The sequence below is a fragment of the Panthera pardus genome, unplaced genomic scaffold (genome assembly GCF_024362965.1).
Source record: "Panthera pardus isolate Hobbes unplaced genomic scaffold, ASM2436296v1 HiC_scaffold_20, whole genome shotgun sequence".
Classification (NCBI taxonomy): domain Eukaryota; kingdom Metazoa; phylum Chordata; class Mammalia; order Carnivora; family Felidae; genus Panthera; species Panthera pardus.
This window is the reverse complement of record NW_026526766.1, coordinates 91,610,438-91,626,782: the sequence shown is the minus strand read 5'-3', so window position 1 is coordinate 91,626,782 and position 16,345 is coordinate 91,610,438. Positions and strand designations below refer to the sequence as shown.

At 62.0% G+C, this 16,345-nt stretch overlaps 2 protein-coding genes across 9 annotated transcripts in view; both read left to right on the top strand.

Annotated features, from left to right (window-relative positions):
- ADAMTS13 (ADAM metallopeptidase with thrombospondin type 1 motif 13) overlaps positions 1–5,205 on the top strand; it is a 33,404-nt gene extending 28,199 nt beyond the window's left edge. For 7 of the 8 annotated variants that reach the window (XM_053908521.1, XM_053908520.1, XM_053908517.1 and 4 more), the window contains 6 exons: positions 627–831; positions 1,464–1,755; positions 2,280–2,426; positions 2,761–2,937; positions 3,929–4,104; positions 4,722–5,205. In XM_053908521.1, coding sequence (XP_053764496.1) covers positions 627–831; positions 1,464–1,755; positions 2,280–2,426; positions 2,761–2,937; positions 3,929–4,104; positions 4,722–4,907 — 1,183 coding nt within the window. In that variant the 3' untranslated portion in view covers positions 4,908–5,205. Of the gene's footprint in view, positions 1–626; positions 832–1,463; positions 1,756–2,279; positions 2,427–2,760; positions 2,938–3,928; positions 4,105–4,721 lie in introns of those variants that run through there. The other variant, XM_053908524.1, reaches the window with a different exon arrangement.
- Positions 5,206–5,585: 380 nt separating this feature from the next.
- On the top strand, positions 5,586–16,048 carry CACFD1 (calcium channel flower domain containing 1). Its single transcript, XM_053908532.1, has 5 exons — positions 5,586–5,792; positions 8,704–8,776; positions 10,218–10,343; positions 13,178–13,285; positions 13,792–16,048. The coding sequence occupies exons 1-5, from the start codon at positions 5,672–5,674 to the stop codon at positions 13,880–13,882; spliced, it is 519 nt and encodes a 172-aa protein (XP_053764507.1). The 5' UTR covers positions 5,586–5,671; the 3' UTR covers positions 13,883–16,048.
- The last annotated feature ends 297 nt before the right edge of the window (positions 16,049–16,345 follow it).

Below are 16,345 nucleotides of genomic sequence, written 5' to 3'. Positions count from 1 at the left end.
TTCTCTGTTTTTATCTTACTTTTGCTTCCCTTCCCCGATGTTCCTCTGTTAAGTTTCTCAAATTCCACAGATGAGCGAAGCCCTACGATATTTGTCTTTCTCTGACTTATTTCACTTGGCCTAATACCCTCCAGTTCCATCCACGTTGTTGCAAATGGCAAGATTCCATTCTTTTTCATCGGCAAGTGTATATAAATCACATCTTTATCCATTCACCCGTCGGTGGACATTCGGGCTCTTTCCATCCTTTGGCTATTGTCGATAGCGCTGCTATAAACATGGGGTGCCCGTGCCCCTTCGAATCAGATGTGCAGACACACGTTAAGTGCCGTGACTAGGGAAGGGGGGTTGCCACTGGCATCTGGCGAGTGGGTGGAGTGAACCTCCTGCACTGCATCCGACGGAACCGTTGGCCCCAGATGTCAGTGGTGCCAAGGCGGTGCTGAGGCTAATCACAAATCGACACGGGCAGGACTGACCGACGTTGGGATGTGTTCTCCCTTATCCAAGGGCGTCTCTTCCCCCGTCCCTGTCACTTGCATAACTGAGGATCCGCGAGCCCTGGACGGGAAGGGCCCACCCTTCCTGGGCTCGGGGCTGCACCCTGGGGTCTTCTGTCCTCGCAGGTGGAAAATCGTGTCCCTTGGCCCATGCTCAGCCAGCTGTGGCCTTGGCACCGCCACGCGCTCCGTGGCCTGTGTGCAGTTCGATCAAGGCCAGGACGTCGAGGTGGACGGGGCGGCCTGTGTAGCTTTGGTACGGCCGCAGGCCAGCATCCCCTGCATCACCGCCGACTGCGCCTACCGGTGGCATGTCAGCACCTGGACACAGGTGAGCACGGCAGCTGGGCGTGTGTCGGCCGAGGGTCCTCATACGCAGGGACCTGGGGGCTTGGATTCATCGTGACCCCCTGAAAGGAAGGGGGAGACTGGGGCGGGAGGAAGTAGTCAGGGCATCTAGAGACAGAAGACACAGCGAGGCCTGGAGACCTGAGGGGCGGGTCTGGACCGAGGTCTGGAGACACCAGGACACGAAGGGGAAGGTGACTCAGGTCTCCGTTCTTGCCTTTCTGGTGCCGTCACCTCGCAAGGTAGTGGAAAGACAAAGGTAGATATGGTTAGGTCTCCTGCTGGAAGATCTTGCTCATGGTCGGGCGGGGGAGAGGAGGCAAAGCAGACAGCCGCAGCCTGCGTTGGGCACAAGGACTCTGGGCGTCGGGTCCTGGTGGAAACGAGAGCTCAGACGAGTGCAGTGCAGGGTAGGAGGGCAGGGGGGTTGCTGGTGCCGTGACCCGGCAAGGTAACCTCTCCGAGCCTCAGTCTCCTCACCTGTGGAATGGAGACGTGTGCTCGCCCCCCGGGCTGTGTACAAGTGAGATCGGATCATGCCTGGCCAGCGGTCACTGCTGTCCTTGACGCTCTCTGGCGAGGTCAGCCTCAGCTCCCTCTCTTGTCTCCTGGCAGTGCTCTGTCTCCTGCGGAGACGGCATCCAGCACCGGCACGACGCCTGCCTTGGGCCCGGGTCCCAGGCACCGGTGCCAGCCCACTTCTGCCAGCACTTGCCCAAGCCAGCCACGGTGCGGGGCTGCTGGGCTGGGCCCTGCGCTGGGCAGGGGACCCCCAGCCCGGCGCCCCCCAAGGAAGCCACTGCTGGCGCTTCTCCGGGGCGGCCCCGGCCCCAGGCCCACCTCCTCTCCCCAGCTCCCCGGCTTCAGGGGCTTCTGCCTGGGCCCCAGGAAAGCCCGGCTGAGTCCAGTTATGTCCTTCAACTTTCTGTCTGGGCACTGGCTGGCTGCGGGAGGGGTGGGCAAAGCCGTCCCCAGCTGGGAGAGCTGGGACAGCCTCCTTGTGGGGACCTCCTGGGGTCATCCTGCGAAGCAGCACTTGGGTGCGGCGGGGGCTGAAGGCGTGGCCTTGGGAGGTGGGGCTCCAGGCTGGCCCTCTCCTTCCACTTTGCTTCTGCTGGCCGAGTGCAAGCTCGCTTTCCTTACCCTCAGCCTGAGGTTTCACGGGATCCGACCCAGGTCTGTGGGACTCAAGGCCACGTGCTGCTGTCCACACTGCCTCCCTCTCACTGGAGCATCCGGAAGCGGCTCTGTGCCCTGCCTGCACCCATGCAGCCCCTCCCCTGACCTAAGAATGCTTTTCCAGCTGGGTCCAGGAGGCTGTCAGCCACCCTACCTCTCAGTCTCCTACCCAGCGTGGAAAACCCCGGGCCTCCCTTCGGGGAACGCCCCGCCCTGAAGCTCCGTTCTCCTGTGCTCCTGCCTCCTTTCCAGGCGTCTGTGGCCGGCAGCACCTTGAGCCGACAGGAACCATTGACATGCGAGGCCCAGGGCAGGCTGACTGTGTAGTGGCCATCGGGCGGCCCCTGGGTGAGGTGGTGACCGTTCAAGTCCTCGAGAGTTCCCTCAACTGCAGCACTGGTACGTCTGGGGCCGCACGCACCACCGGTCTTGGTGTGGGGCCTCGGGCACTGGTGAGCAGGACTCCAGCCTGCCCCGTTCCCAGCAGGATGCACCAAGTGCATTCTCCACCGCCCCCCGCCCCCCCAATAATCATCATGGCCATCTCGAGCCTGTCGTGCGATTGTCCCCGTTCTGCAGATGAGGAAACTGAGGCTGTGTCCGATGACTTAGAGCCACAAAGGCAGGAAGTGGGAGGGTTGGGACCCGACCACAGCTCAGTCTACCCCAGGGCCGTCGTGCTGCCCGCCCAGAGCAGGGGGTGCTGGACCCTCACCACTCCGCCACTTCCTAGGGGACATGTTGCTGCTTTGGGGCAGGCTCACGTGGAGGAAGATGTGCGGGAAACTGGCGGACGTGACTTTCAGCTCCAAAGCCAACACGCTCCTGGTGAGGCAGCGCCGTGAGCGGCGGGAAGGCGGAGTTGTGCTGCAGTACTGGAGCCAGCCTGCCCCGGGAGCCTCCCACAGAGGTATGGGGGGCGGGGGGGGGGGGAGTAGAGCCTCCCCCACGTCCCTGCGGGTGCCGCCTACCGGCGGCTGACTGTCATGGAGGAGGACACCACCAGCTCCCTGTGCCAGGACGAGGTCCTGGTGTGTGTGCTGTGTGCCTCCCTCGCTAGGCCCCTGCAGCCACCTGGGTGGCTGCCCTGGCACTCATGTCCCTCAAGACCCTTCAAGGTCCTCTGTGAGCAGCTTTCCCCCAGCCCTGTTCCGGTGCAGTGTCCTCTCTGCTCAGCCCCCACAGAGCTGGTGTGTGCGTGCATGCTTGCACGTGTGAGTGAGCGCGCGTGCACACACACACACACACACACACACACACACACCCCTCAGGTAGAGGATGGCATCCCATGGCCCCACTGGTGTCTTCCAGTAGCCCTCTTGGAGGTCTCAGGGGACTTTCCCTCTCCCAACAGCCCAAGCTGGCTGAAGGTGGCTTCCCTAGCCAGCTCCAGAGGTTTCTGGCCCCCCCAGGCTTCACTTCTACAGAGATTTGCCTGCCCCCCCCCCCCCTCAGCGAGTAGCTTTTTGGTGCCTGAGCACAGGCATTGAGTGCTCAAGGGCGGGCCGCCCCTTCTCAGGCTCCTCTCTTCCTGGCCTCCCTCCCGCACATGGGCTCTTGCCTCACCAGGGGCACAGGCAGGAGGCGCAGCCAGGCGGAGCTCCCGTGGGCTCCTAATGTCAATGGCCTTTGTGACAGTCACCTTCACTTTACAGAGGAGGGAACTGAAGCTCAGAGCATTTAACGCCTTCGCCTAGGGTCTCACAGCAGAAAGTGGTACAGGTGGGGTTCGGCGAGGGCTTCTGTGGCGGAGACCCGATCTTGACCACAATGCCATATTGCCCCCCTTCACTGCCCCCTGGCTGTGAGCCGCCCTGGCCTCTGGCATTAGTGGTCTTTCCCGGGGCTGCTAGGTCCTGAAGTGGCCCACACCCAGCCCATCCACCTGCTCTCCTCTGCAGAGTGTGATATGCAGCTCTTTGGACCCTGGGGTAAAATCGTGAGCCCCTCGATGAGTCCACGTGGGAGGAACCTGGGGGGCTGCCGCATCTTCATCAATGTGGCTCCACGGGCCCGCATTGCCATCCATGCCCTGGCCACCAGCGTGGGCACGGGCACTGATGCCAGCCACATCTTGGTAAGGCTACCAGGATGGGGACAAGAATGGGCTGACTTTTGCTACGAGTCTAGACAGCCGTCCCTGGGGATGGGATGAGAACTGGGGGTGCTGTACCCACTTTGCCCCCAAACCTCAAAATCATTTGTGAAAGAATGAGAGAGAAGAGTTTCCTCCACTTACTCACCAACAGATGTTTACTGAGCGCCCCACAGGAGTGAAATAGACAAGACCTTTTCTGATGTAGAGAGTTAACCCAGAACTCAAGCATAATTTTAGATCCTGATATAACTTTCCCAGAAGAGTGGATCAAACCCTCCTCCCATGAGGTCTGTGTATTCCGGGAGAACTGCCCTCTGCAAAGTGTCAGCTCCCCTGCTGGAGGCAACCTGGCTTCTGGAATTAGACAGACCTGGGCTCAGAACCCATCTCTCACACCCTGGCTGTGTGTCCTTGGGGAAGTAATACAACTTCTCTGAACCTGTTTCCTGGGTAGAATAGGAGTGGCTTCCTGACAGGGCTGTTGTGTGAGGATTAAGTGTGTGGCCCTGAGTGTATGATCCCTTGTATATTAAAGGCACCATAAATGCTAGCTACCGTTTTTGGCCGGCCCTCTGGGGCTGCCCCTTTCCCCTCAGATCCGGGACAACCACAGCCTGAAGACGATGACATTCCGTGGGCAGCAGGCACTCTACTGGGAGTCTGAGGGAAGCCAGGCTGAGATGGAGTTTAGCCAGGGCTTCATGGAGGCGGGCGCTAGCCTGTGGGGCCTGTACTGGACCCTCGGATCTCGAGTGCAGGAACCTGGCTGGGCCGTACCCTAGCTTCCTCTCCAAGCACAAACCTCCAGTGCCCTGAGTGCACAGTAGGATGCCTCCTCCAGGTTCTGGAAAGGAAAGAAACGAACTTGACATTTATGAGCACCTGTTAGGTGCCTGGCAAGCCCCAGAGGGTTGACTCCGGTCTCTGAGTGCTTTCCAATTTGAATTCCGTCCAATCTTAAGTATCTCCTTTAGGGCCTCCTCCAACATGCAAAAGGCTAGGCGGCGGGAGGCAAGGTCTGGACTCTGTCTGGAAAGGCAGTCACCAGTCCCTCTGTACCAATAAACGGAATGTGCAGTCTGAGTAGCGTTTTTCTTCACATAACCTGTCCAATCTGCCTTGAAAACCCACCCCAGGGCATTGCCGGAATTCCCTGGCAGCGGCAGGGCTCTAGACCCAATACTGAGCTGAGCAAGCCCCAGGCCACCCGTGGCGGTCTTCTTTTTCTCTACCCAAGAAGGAGGGACGAGGGAGCGTGGGGTCGAGAATGAGCCCCCACGCTGGCACACTCGTTAATTCTCTGCGAGGCCCCGCCCCTGTGCTGGTCCGGCTGGGAGGACCTGACCACCCGGGAGGGCGGGTGCCGCCAGGCCCCGCCCCCTATGCCGAGCAGCGCGAGACCCTCGGGCGCACCCGCCACCGCCCTGCGAGCCCCGCCCCTCATGCTAATGAGCGGCCGCCTCTCCCACAAGGCAGCGCGCCGGGCCAACGCGGCCGGCTCCGGAGCCCTTTGTGAGGGTGGCGGGCTGCGCCAGACAGCGGCACCATGAGCGGCTCGGGCGGGGCGTCGACAGCGTCCGTCAGCTCCGCGCCGCCCGCGCAGGAGGAGGGCATGACGTGGTGGTACCGCTGGCTGTGTCGCCTGTCGGGGGTGCTGGGGGCCGTCTGTGAGTACCCGGCCCGGGGGAGGGGTCGGCCTCGCCGCCCACCGCGCATGCGTGTTCGGCCCCGCCCCTCCGGCGCGCCCCCGCGGGGAGGGGCTGGTGGGGCGGGGGGCGGTCTGCGGTGGGTGGGCGCGCGCGGAGCGGACGCCCCGGCGGTTGCCATGGTCCCGGCCCCGCGGCCCGGGCTCCCGCGGGGCCCGCGGCTGGGCTGGCGGCGCTGGGGACATTCCAGGAGGGAACGCGAACTACCGTGGCCGAGTTACTGCCCCCCGCGCCGCATCTGAGCGCCGGGACGGTGCGTGCGGCCTCTGCCCCGGGGGCTTTCCGAGACCTCCCGTCTGTTGCTGGGAGAGCGCAGCACTGCCCGGCCCGGAGGCAGCCTCACCTGTTGGCGCGGGCGGAGGCCACCTTAACCTTTGGGCCAAGGCTGTTTAAACATGGGCGGGTGGTGCCCGGGCACGAGTAGTCCTCGAGGGAGGGCCGGGCAGTGAGCATCTGGGTCCTCACTGTCCACTCCGAGGCCAGTGCATTCCCTCTGCTGTCGACTCTGCGTCGGCCACCGCTCCTCTCCCCTCCTCATATCCCCGCAGCGCCATCCCGACGCACATCTTGACCTCAAGTTGCACGGAAGCCAGGCTCTTTTGGCACCCCTCCCCCCCCCCCCCCCAAAAGAACACCGCTAGGAAGGCCGACCTGCTGCAGGGGTAAAATGAAGCTCATGTGGCCAATACGTGTCTGGTCTGTTCGAATGGTCTGCTGTCCTGTCCTGCGGCCCTCACCTTTGGGAGTCACTGGAGTGGGTTTGAACAGTGCCCGCTTGGCACAGAGGGCTGGAGCAGGGCAGATCCTGATCAAGTCGGCCGGAGGGAACACCGCTCAGGGTCCCCTGCCTGTCCCACAGTCCCAGGTGGCTGGGTGCTGGAAGGAAGTTCAGGGGTGCAGGGTTAGGCGTGTGCTGTGCAGAAGGGCACACCCTTATCCAGAGGTGATCATGGGACAGGCCCTTCTGCAGATCCCAAAAAGGCCCCTGAGTCCCTGTCACTGCTGTCAGAGCAAGCATCTTTTTGACTTTGTAGGAGAGACTGGCGGCTCAGGATCAGGCTTTAGACAGGATCCTCTCAAGTGTGGCCAGTTGTCTTCCTTGCAGACTAGAGTGGGGGTCCTGTAGGGAGGGAGAGGGGCCAGTGGTGGAGAAAGGAAAGGTTCTGCCTGTGGCCTCTGGACCCTCACCCTCCCTCTGCCTTGGATTCAGCAGCCCTGCTGGCTCCCGGGTTAACCCTGGTCTCCCATCCCGTTCTGTGCTTCTTAAAGTGAGGTACCTGGGCCGCCCCAGGAGTTCGTGGTGTTGGGGCTACTCCAGAAGCATCAGGAGAAACTTGTGTCGGTGTCACCTGAGTATTTGGGGGGAGGTGATTGTTATGCAAATACCAAATAGGAGATCGCAGGGTGGGGGGCAAGGCAAGAGTTTTAGGGATGCGATGCGGGGCGCCCCGCTGGCTGAGTCAGTAGAGCGTGCGACTCTTGATCTTGGAGCTGTGAGTCCAAGCTCCGCATTGGGTGTAGAGATTACTTAAAAATAAAATCTTAAAAAAGTTTGAGTGATGAAACAGGAATTCAGATAAGGGCTGTGCTTCCAGCTGGTCACTTTAGGCAGAACGTCCGGATCTCCAAGGGGTGAGACACCCTCCGGGCTGGATTGTTAAAGGAGTCCTTGCTGCAGCCTTCTTTCTGGGTTGAAACCTAGTCCTCCCCTAAGGGAGGCTAAGGTGGGCTGTTGGTAGGACAGTGGGGGCAGGGTCAGAGCTGGAGGAGAAGTACTGACTCAGCAGGGGCATTGTCTTGTGGGCACTCAGGTCTGTGTTCTGTGTCTCCGGGGAACCTTGCTGCCTGGAGGCTGATGGGACGTGTCCAGGCAGAGTGCCGCTAGCAGGCAGAAAGTACCTCGGTCCCTGTAGGAGACCTTGGGACCACGCGAGGGCAGGCCCCCTGCAGTCTGGGTTCACTTGGTCTGGTTTCATCCTCCACCTGCAGCCTCCATAGGGTTACCTGGGAGAACAGCAGGAGAATTCCAGGCCCAGGCAGGGATCAGGTGCCAGGCGAGCTGCTGCAAGTTTAATGAACTGGCTGCTGATCGCTGCCTCGGGGCCCAGCTTCCAGCCCCACCCCAGCTATGGCCCTGGGCAGGGCTTTGCTTCCAGCTGGGAGCCTGTGCCTGGGAACCGCCAGTTCTTGGTGAAGCTGGGCTGCTGGCTGTAGGGAGAAGTGAGGGGAGTGTGGCACACCCACCCCTTGGGGTGCGGTTGGGAGCACTGGGCGAGGCTCCACATTTGGGACCCCGGAGAAGCCTCTTTCAGGGCCTGGTGTTTCAGGGGTGGCTGGGCCGGGCTGTGGCGCTTGCCCGCACTCGGGGGACAAAACAGGCCTCAAAAAGTGACGAGGACGTCCCCAAGGTTCTTCAGCTGGTGTGCAAGTCACAGGTGGGATTGTGACCCAGGTCCACCTGGTCCCAACTTTTGTTCCCAGAGGGGCAGCGGGCCTCGTCCCAGCAAAATCCAAGCCTCATTCTTGGCGCCAGAGGCTTCTTGTGTGGCCAGCCCTGTGAATGGTGGCACCTGCCTGAGCCTGAGGCCTGAGATCCTCTTCTCTTGTCATGTTCGATGCCTGGCGGCGGGTATTGGTACAGCTGGGGTGCGGAGGCCGGCCCTCCAAGCCCTGGACTGGAGACAGGGTGAGATGCCCGTGCAGCCGGCCGCACCCTTGCCGCGGGGTCTGGGCCGAGCCGCCTCGCCAGGGACCTCGCTTGTCTCAGATGGCGGAGTGCAGCGCTGGGTGTCGGAAGGGGTCTGCCAGGGGTCTTCCCTGGCAGGCTCTGTCCCTTCCTGCCTGCTAATTCCGGCTCCTGTCTGCTTTCAAGCCTGCGCCATCTCGGGCCTCTTCAACTGCGTCACCATCCACCCTCTGAACATCGCGGCCGGCGTGTGGATGATGTGAGTAGCCCCGTGACTGTCCTGCCCCATGGGGCTGGGGGCACGTGGATTTCTGGTCGCCTTGCGGGGGTCTTCACCTCCTTTCCACCCTGCCGTGTTCACTTGTCCCGATTCTCATTAGGGCCAGGCCAGGGGGGACACTCACCCAGGCCTTCACTGGGTTTAGGGCCGGGGTCACAAATGCCTCCCGAGTGTCCACGGAGCGAGACTCTGCAGGCACTGTGTCTGCTACCAGGGGCCTGGCCTGTGGGAGCTCGGGGGCCGTCAGGGCTGCTGGAGGAGGCTTGGTGGAGGCTTGGTGTCTGGCGGGATTGGAGTCAGGTGCTGGGAGCTCCAGGTCGGAGGTGGGCAAGCCAGACGGCGCAGGTTAGAGCTGGTGTGGGACCAGGGGCTAGAAGGCCCCAGGTGAGTTCCCTGCCCCCCTCCTGCCTGGGTAGCCCGATCCCGTTGGAAGGGAAGGTGGAGGGGGTGGGGTGAGAATCAGCCAGTGAAACTCTGGCCGTGCCTGAGCCACCTGCGCGTGAGAAGCGGCTGTGCACCAAGCATCGTCGGTGCCCACGTGGGGCTTGGCCTGGGAGGGACACAGAGGCGGACAGGGTGGGACCCTGCCCTCAGGGAACTCAGGCCAGTGGTGAGGCCTGTGGGAGCGGGGCCCGGAGGCCTGTGCTGGCCAGAGGCAGTCCGGAGACCGGCCGGCCTGGATGTGTGTGTGTGTGTGGGGGGGGGGGGGGGTTGGGAGGACTGGCCTGTAGCAGGGGGCGTGTGAGTTGTGCAGAGTCCCTGCTCTGGGCTCAGGTGGGCTCCCGGGGTACCTCAGCTTGGGTTCTGTCCCTGGTAGGTAATGAGGGCACTTTCCTCCGAGGCTTGGGGTGGACGCAGGCTTGCTGTGGCATTCTTTGAGGGCCCGGCGTCTGTGAGCGTGACCCAGCCGTGGAGAACAAAGACTGGAGCAGACCCCCTCGGTCTGTCTCCGTGGCTTCGCTGCCCCCAGCCGGAACACAGGAAGGAGGGGCAGGGTACGGGGCTTGCTAGGTGCCCTCCTCCCCGTGTGGGCTTCCCAGGGGTCCGCCCCCAGTGGCTGTTGTGGGCTGATGACCTCCTCCTGGCCGTCCTGATGGGTGAGCCGCTGCCGGGGACAGCTTTCCCCGCGCAGACGACGATGTCGGTGACAGTGGCGGTAACGGGGTGGCCGAGGGGCGGCCGGCTCTCTGCAAAGCGCCCTGAGTGGAGGAACCCCTCCGCGTGCTCACGGCAGAGCTGAGGGGCACCTTCCGAGACAGAAGGGGTGAAGGGAGGGCTCTGGTCCTCGGGGCGGGGGGGGGGAGCGGCTCCGCAGAGGCGCTGAGGGGGAGGTGGGGGAGGGGGAGCGGCACTCTGGTGGGCATTGGGGCCCCCCTCCCCGACCCTGTCAGCCCACCAGCCTCTCTCCCCCGCCCTCCAGCATGAACGCCTTCATCCTGCTGCTCTGCGAGGCGCCCTTCTGCTGCCAGTTCGTCGAGTTTGCCAACACGGTGGCCGAGAAGGTGGACCGGCTTCGCTCCTGGCAGAAGGCCGTCTTCTACTGCGGGTGCGGGGCCCCCGGGTGGGGCTGGACGGTGCGGGGACTTAACCCTCCGGGGCCCCCGACCCGGGTTCCCAGAGCTCAGGGACCTGAAGGGCAGGCGATGGCTAGCGGGCCGGGCTGGGGGGGACCTCTCGGGGAGGGCGAGGCTGCGATGGCTTCGTGCAGAGTCCTCCTCCGACGGTGGGCGTGGCGTGTGACCTTGCGTCTGGGGGGTGAGCCCACAGCCGTGGCCGCCCGCACTTCCGCAGGGAGAATGCGTGCCCTGCAGCCTGTACGGGCTAGAGAGAAGTGAGCGGGGCCCGGACCTCTGGCCCGGGGTTTGAGAGTTGTTAAATCGACCCTGGTAGGCCCAGCGATGTGCTTCTGTGCAGCCTTGCACGAGGGGTCCATCCCGACGCCCCGGCATGAAGGCAGGTCGCAGAACAGAAAATATTACCTGCCTGTGGGCTTCCCTTGATTTTCCTGGTTCTAACCACAGATTCGCTGTGGGGCATTGTCCACCTGAGTCATGAGGTTGAACGAATTTCAGGGTGCGTCCCATGCACGGAAGCTTCTAGAACAGTGCTGGTGCACAGGAGGCCCTTCGCGGCTTCTGACAGCAATGGCAATGGTTACCATGATTTAGGTTATGTTTAGCAATAAATGCGGTGATCTTGGGGCACCTGGGGGGCTCAGTCAGTTAAGCGTCCTACTCTTGATTTCCACTCAGGTCATGATCTCATGGTTTTGTGAGTTCAAGCCCCACATCGGGTTCTGTGCTGACAGCTCAGAGCCTGCTTGGGGTTCTCTCTCTGTCTCTCTGTCTCTCTGTCTCTCTCTCTCTGCCCCTCCCCTCCTCTCAAAATAAGTAAACTTAAAAAAAAAATAAAAATAACTGTGGAGTTCTTTGTTCCAGGGTTTTTTCCCTTTGTGGAGGCCAGTTGCTTTGACAGCAGGAGATGTGCTTTCCATTCTAGAGCCGCTTCCTACTGGGTCTAAACCACAGAGGAATAGAGGTTCGCAAGAAACTATCTGCCATCATGCCCCTTGCCTTGATCTGTATTTTAAAAATACTAACAGTAATATACATTTACTAAAAATAACTTGGAAAATATTAAAGCTTTACTGCTTGGAACATTTTGGTATGTTTCTGTCCATTAAAAAACTTTGTTTTTAATAGTTTTTTTTTTTAAGTTATTTATTTTGAGAGAGAGAGAGAGGGAGAGAGAGAATCCCAAGCAGGTTCTACACTGTCAGTGCAGAGGCCAGTGTGGGGCTCGATGCCACAGACCGTGAGATCATGACCTGGAGTGAAATCGAGAGTCAGATGCTCAACTGACTGAGCCACCCAGGCACCCCTGCAGGTTTTGTAAACTTGTTTCTTACACAGTATGACCGTTAGAAGTAAATTTGTGTCCTGCTCGTTTTCACTTAATACCGTGACGTAAACATTTTCAGGATCACCGGTACAGACTTCATAAGATTACTTTTACTGACAGGAATATTTATTCCACTGCCTGTGTCTTGCTTTCTTCCTCTGTAAACAGTGGTGCAGATTAAATCAAACCACAGCAAACAGCGATGAGCAAAACTTTTCCTGTGGTGCTTTCCCTAGGATATATCTCTCCTTGGGCATGGAATCGTTAGGCTGTAGGTTAGTCACTGGAAAGATTTCAATATGTGACTGACTTGCTTTCCCAAGAGGCGATCAGGGTTTCTGCCTCCTCTCCACCCCGCTGGTGCTGCCCGTCTCGTGTCTGACAAGAATTGAGCTGTTTTTCTGAACGTTTTTACTAATTGCATTTTCTCTCCTGAAAATGTTCTCGTTTACTTCTTACCTACTGGCGTCTCAATGTTTCACTTAGCAAGTTATGTGTTTCCTATAGTGAGGGTTTCTTAACCCTTTGTTCTACTTCTCAGACATCTTTCCAGCCGTTTCCCTTTAATTTTGTTGACAGAAGGTTTCCCCCTTGGTCTTTTTTTTTCTTTCTAATTCCCATTATTCTTTTACTACTGAAAGATTTTATTAGCACAGCAAAACCTCACGATCGCACGTCCCGCCTGAGCAGAGAGGCAGGCGGACTTGTGGCGGCCCATCCGGCAGCCCAGTGTTCACCTTAGCGTGCGGGGTGTGCGTGGGCAGGTGCGGCTGCTGGGCCAGACGGCTTCGCCCAGGGAAGCGACGGGACGGAGCGCCGGTCCTCCAGCTGCGGTATCTCCCTGGCCTGGTTAACCCACTGCCACCGGGGTCTGGAAATCCCAGCCGGCATGGAGAGTCAGCCCATGGACACTCGAGCCAGAGGGGACACCTGCCGCCAGGGGGCGCCCAACCGTGGCGGGGACCAGAGGGAAGCCCCTTGCCCTGTGCGGTTCACGCTCTGGGATCTCTCTTGTTGAGATAAGGCTGGTTTCACTGCACCACGAAGAGCTGACCTTTACCTGGTGCTGATGCTGTTCCGGGCACTGTGTGTGGAGTTCACACGGGAGGAGTTCAGGAACTTGGCCCGTCACAAAGCTGCTAGGGAGGAACTGACAGGAGATTTTCGGGCGGCCTGTTCCCTGAAGGGGTGGGTGGATGACCCCAGCGCTGTTTTCCTCTGTGTACCACAGACCCTTCCAGAGGTCTGATGAAGGCTTGGGTCCTTGCCTCAGAAAGCACACGGAACTTCGCAGACAAGTGCACGGGTGTCTAAGGACTTTTTGAAGCCTGGCTGTGACCCTGTGTCTGGACTGGTTTCTGGGGACCCTTCCTGCACCTGGCTCTCTGGGAGGGGGGGCCTGGGTTAGTCTGGGGAGCCTGGAAGTCATATGGCAGCCGCAGGGCAGGGGTACCGCCTTGACCTGGGCTTCTCTCCTAGGATGGCCGTCGTCCCCATCGTCATCAGCCTGACCCTGACCACGCTGCTGGGGAACGCCATCGCCTTCGCCACTGGGGTGCTGTACGGACTCTCGGCTCTGGGCAAAAAGTGCGTCTGCCTCTCCCAGCCCCTGGGAGGGATCTTCACATCCTGCCTCCTGTAGTCTTCTCAGTGCGGAGGGTCCAGGAGGGGCCCCTGGTGTCCGTTTGTGGGAACGGGCGCGGCAGTTGTCAGTGACTCTCATCAGTGTCCCCAGGGTGTTTGCCGCTCACGGGAATGAGAGCAGGAGGGTTCGTGGCCTTCCTGGTGGCCTGGCTGTGCCTCGCCCCAGCCGACAGTGGGGATGGCAGGTCTGTGGTTCGGCAGAGCCTCTTCCCGTCCAGCGCCCACGCCTGGCATCCCAGTCGGTTGCGCCCTCTGCTTCAGAGCCCGGGCTGCAACTCTGAATCCCAGATCCCGGGCAGCCTGTGCCTCTCTTAGAGACGGCCATCCTAGCAGCAGGGTCTCTGGCGACACCTGCTGTCCCTGCAGCTGAAGCCTCGGTCACAGGCCGGGAATCTGCTGGTGGGTGGGAGGACTGGGCGTCCTGTGACACTGACTCGCTGTCTCCCCAGGGGCGACGCGATCTCCTATGCCAGGATCCAGCAGCAGAAGCAGCAGGCTGATGAGGAGAAGCTCACGGACACCCTGGAGGGAGAGCTGTGAGGCAGGTCGGGTGACCCGCTCCTTCCTGCTCGCCCCTGGGACTCTGTGTGAGCACGGCCTGCAGGGATGAGGCCTGGAGCGTTGACCCTGGAGAACAGCCTGGAAGAGGAGCCTTTGCCTCGCTCCTGTCAGCCCCCTTACACCTGTCCCTACACCTGGAGTCCTCTTGTGTCTTCCCTCTCTCCAGATCTGTGTCTCCTGCCCCGGGCCTTGGCCAGCAGCAAGGAGACTGGCGGTGGCAGCAGGCGGGCCGCGTGGGCCTCGGGGTGACCCAGGCCACAGGACTGGAGGCAGAGCGGAGCCCGCAGTGGCTGTGCACGGGCGGCCCGCCTGGCCCCGCCCCTCGCAGCTGGCCCGGCTCCGCTGGAAGCAGGCTGCCGGGTGGGTGTCCGGACTCACACCGCTCGCAGGGCCGCAGGGCCGGGAGGAGCCTCCTGGGGGATGCCGGTCCGGGCCTGAGCTGGGAGGCACGGCAACCTGGGCAGGGGTGGGGTGAGCCTCCCGTGGCTCTCCCTCGGGGCAGGGCAGCGTGCTGCTGCCCCCGGCCTCGTCCCGCTGCCCAGGCCCCTCCCCGCCGCTCTGCCCTCCGCGGGAGCCCACGGCAGTCCCGGGATGCTCCTCGAGTGCCCAGAGCAGCGGCTGGCTGGCTGGCTGGCTAGGGAGCGCCCCCCCCCAGTTCCCGGGAACCTCGGACGGGCCACTCCGGGACACTTGTCATGGGTCCTCCCCACGGCTCCCAAGGGCCCGGTGCCAAGGAAGCGCGGAGGGCAGGCTCTCCCCTGCCCCGTGGGGCTGCTCGTCCACCTGTCTGTGTGCCCCTGCCGTGTCGGCCGTGGCCAGAGCCCAGGCAGCGGGGCCGAGCTCCGCCCACCTCCGTATTCCTGCTGGCCTGCCCCCTACTCTGGTCTCTGGGGAGCAGGGCAGGGGCCAGAGCCGCCTCCACCACCGTGAGCTGTGCGCACCGGGTGCCTGGCCCGTGCGGGGGGCCTGAGGAAGCCGCCCTGGCGGGGATGCGCACTGTCACCCCGGCCTCCCTCCATCCACTGTTCCTGGTGTCCGTCCCCTGTGTGTTTCTCCCTCGGCCCGCTGCCTGCCCCGCCAGCCCGACCGGCGCCCAGCTGCCAGGCGTGTCTGGTGGGGCCTGGCTGAGCCTGGGCGGTGCCGGGAGGAATGGGCTGGTGTGGAAAAGGCTCGGTCTGGGGCCCAGCTCCCACTCGTCCTTCTCCCAGGGCGCCCGGCTGGGCCCGGCTCAGAACCCTGAGCTCGGGCCCAGCCCCCCTTTGTTGAAACCACCCCTAGAGCTGTGTCCAGATCCTTGCTTCCCAGAGGGAGCCCTCCTCCCTGGGGCTCGTTAGCGTTCCTCGCAGGAGCAGCACTCACTGTCCCGGGGGACGAGCACAGGGATCCTGGTCTGCGGCAGCCCCCGGCAGCCTTCCAGCGAGCCTGTCCAGGCCGAGCCCCGGGGGGGCGCGGGCCCTGCGGTGTGGCCAGCGGGTGGGACACGTGCCTTCAGGGGTCCTCTGGGACCACCTTTCTCAAGCCAGCGCAGGGTTCAAAGGGCTGTGGGCTCCGGGCCTCTCCAGGCGGGCGGGAGTGTGTGTGTGCGTGTGTGTGTGTCTGCTGTGTGTGCCGTGGACAAGACCGTCTACCTCCCAGGAGGGGCAAGGGCCCTGCCCGCCCCTCTTGGCTCATTCTTATCTGGGAAGTGGGACGCGGGGGTCACTTCTGCCCAGCCCTCCTGCCCCTGCTGCAGGGGCCTCGCTGGCGGGGGTCTCCCTGCTGCAGGAGGGGAAGGGCTGGCTGTGTGTCCCGGAAGGTTGCACCTCCATTCTGTCAGCAGGTCTGCTGGGGGGGGAGGGGGTGGGCCCTGGAGGCAGGTGCAGAGGTGGGAGGGCCCTCTGACCCCTCAGTCACAGGCAAGAATGGACATGCTACGTGCCCAAGGTTCCCAGTGAGTGCAGCCGAGCAGTCCCGCAGCCGGGGATCCTGTCCCCTGCCTGTGTGGGCTGCCGCCCGCAGGGAACATCTGTCTGTCTGGGTGGCAGAAGGGGCTGGGCTGCCAGGGCCCACTCCTGCCTCAGTGGGTCTGGACTCTGCCTTCTCGGGGTCCTCGTTCACCCTCCATGTTTAACTTGTTTGAGCAATAAAGCCTGGCCGTGGTCTGAATGCTCGCTCGCGCACTCTGCCTGCTCCTTTCTCCCTCTGATACCGTAAGTACGGGGGCCGGGATCGCTGGTCCTGGGACTAACTGCCATTTTATCGAGGACCTTCTGTGCTGCTGGCCCTGTCCCAGGTCTGCTGGCAGCATCTCAGACAGGCAAGTGGCTTGTCGAGGTCACGCAGCCGGGAAGGGCCGGAGCCTGTGGGATGGGGCCGTCGCGTGGCCAGGCTGTCCCTCCCAGGCTGCCTTGCCCCTTCTCTCTGCCTCCCTGTGACCCCACAAAGCGGGCTTTGCCTGGGGCA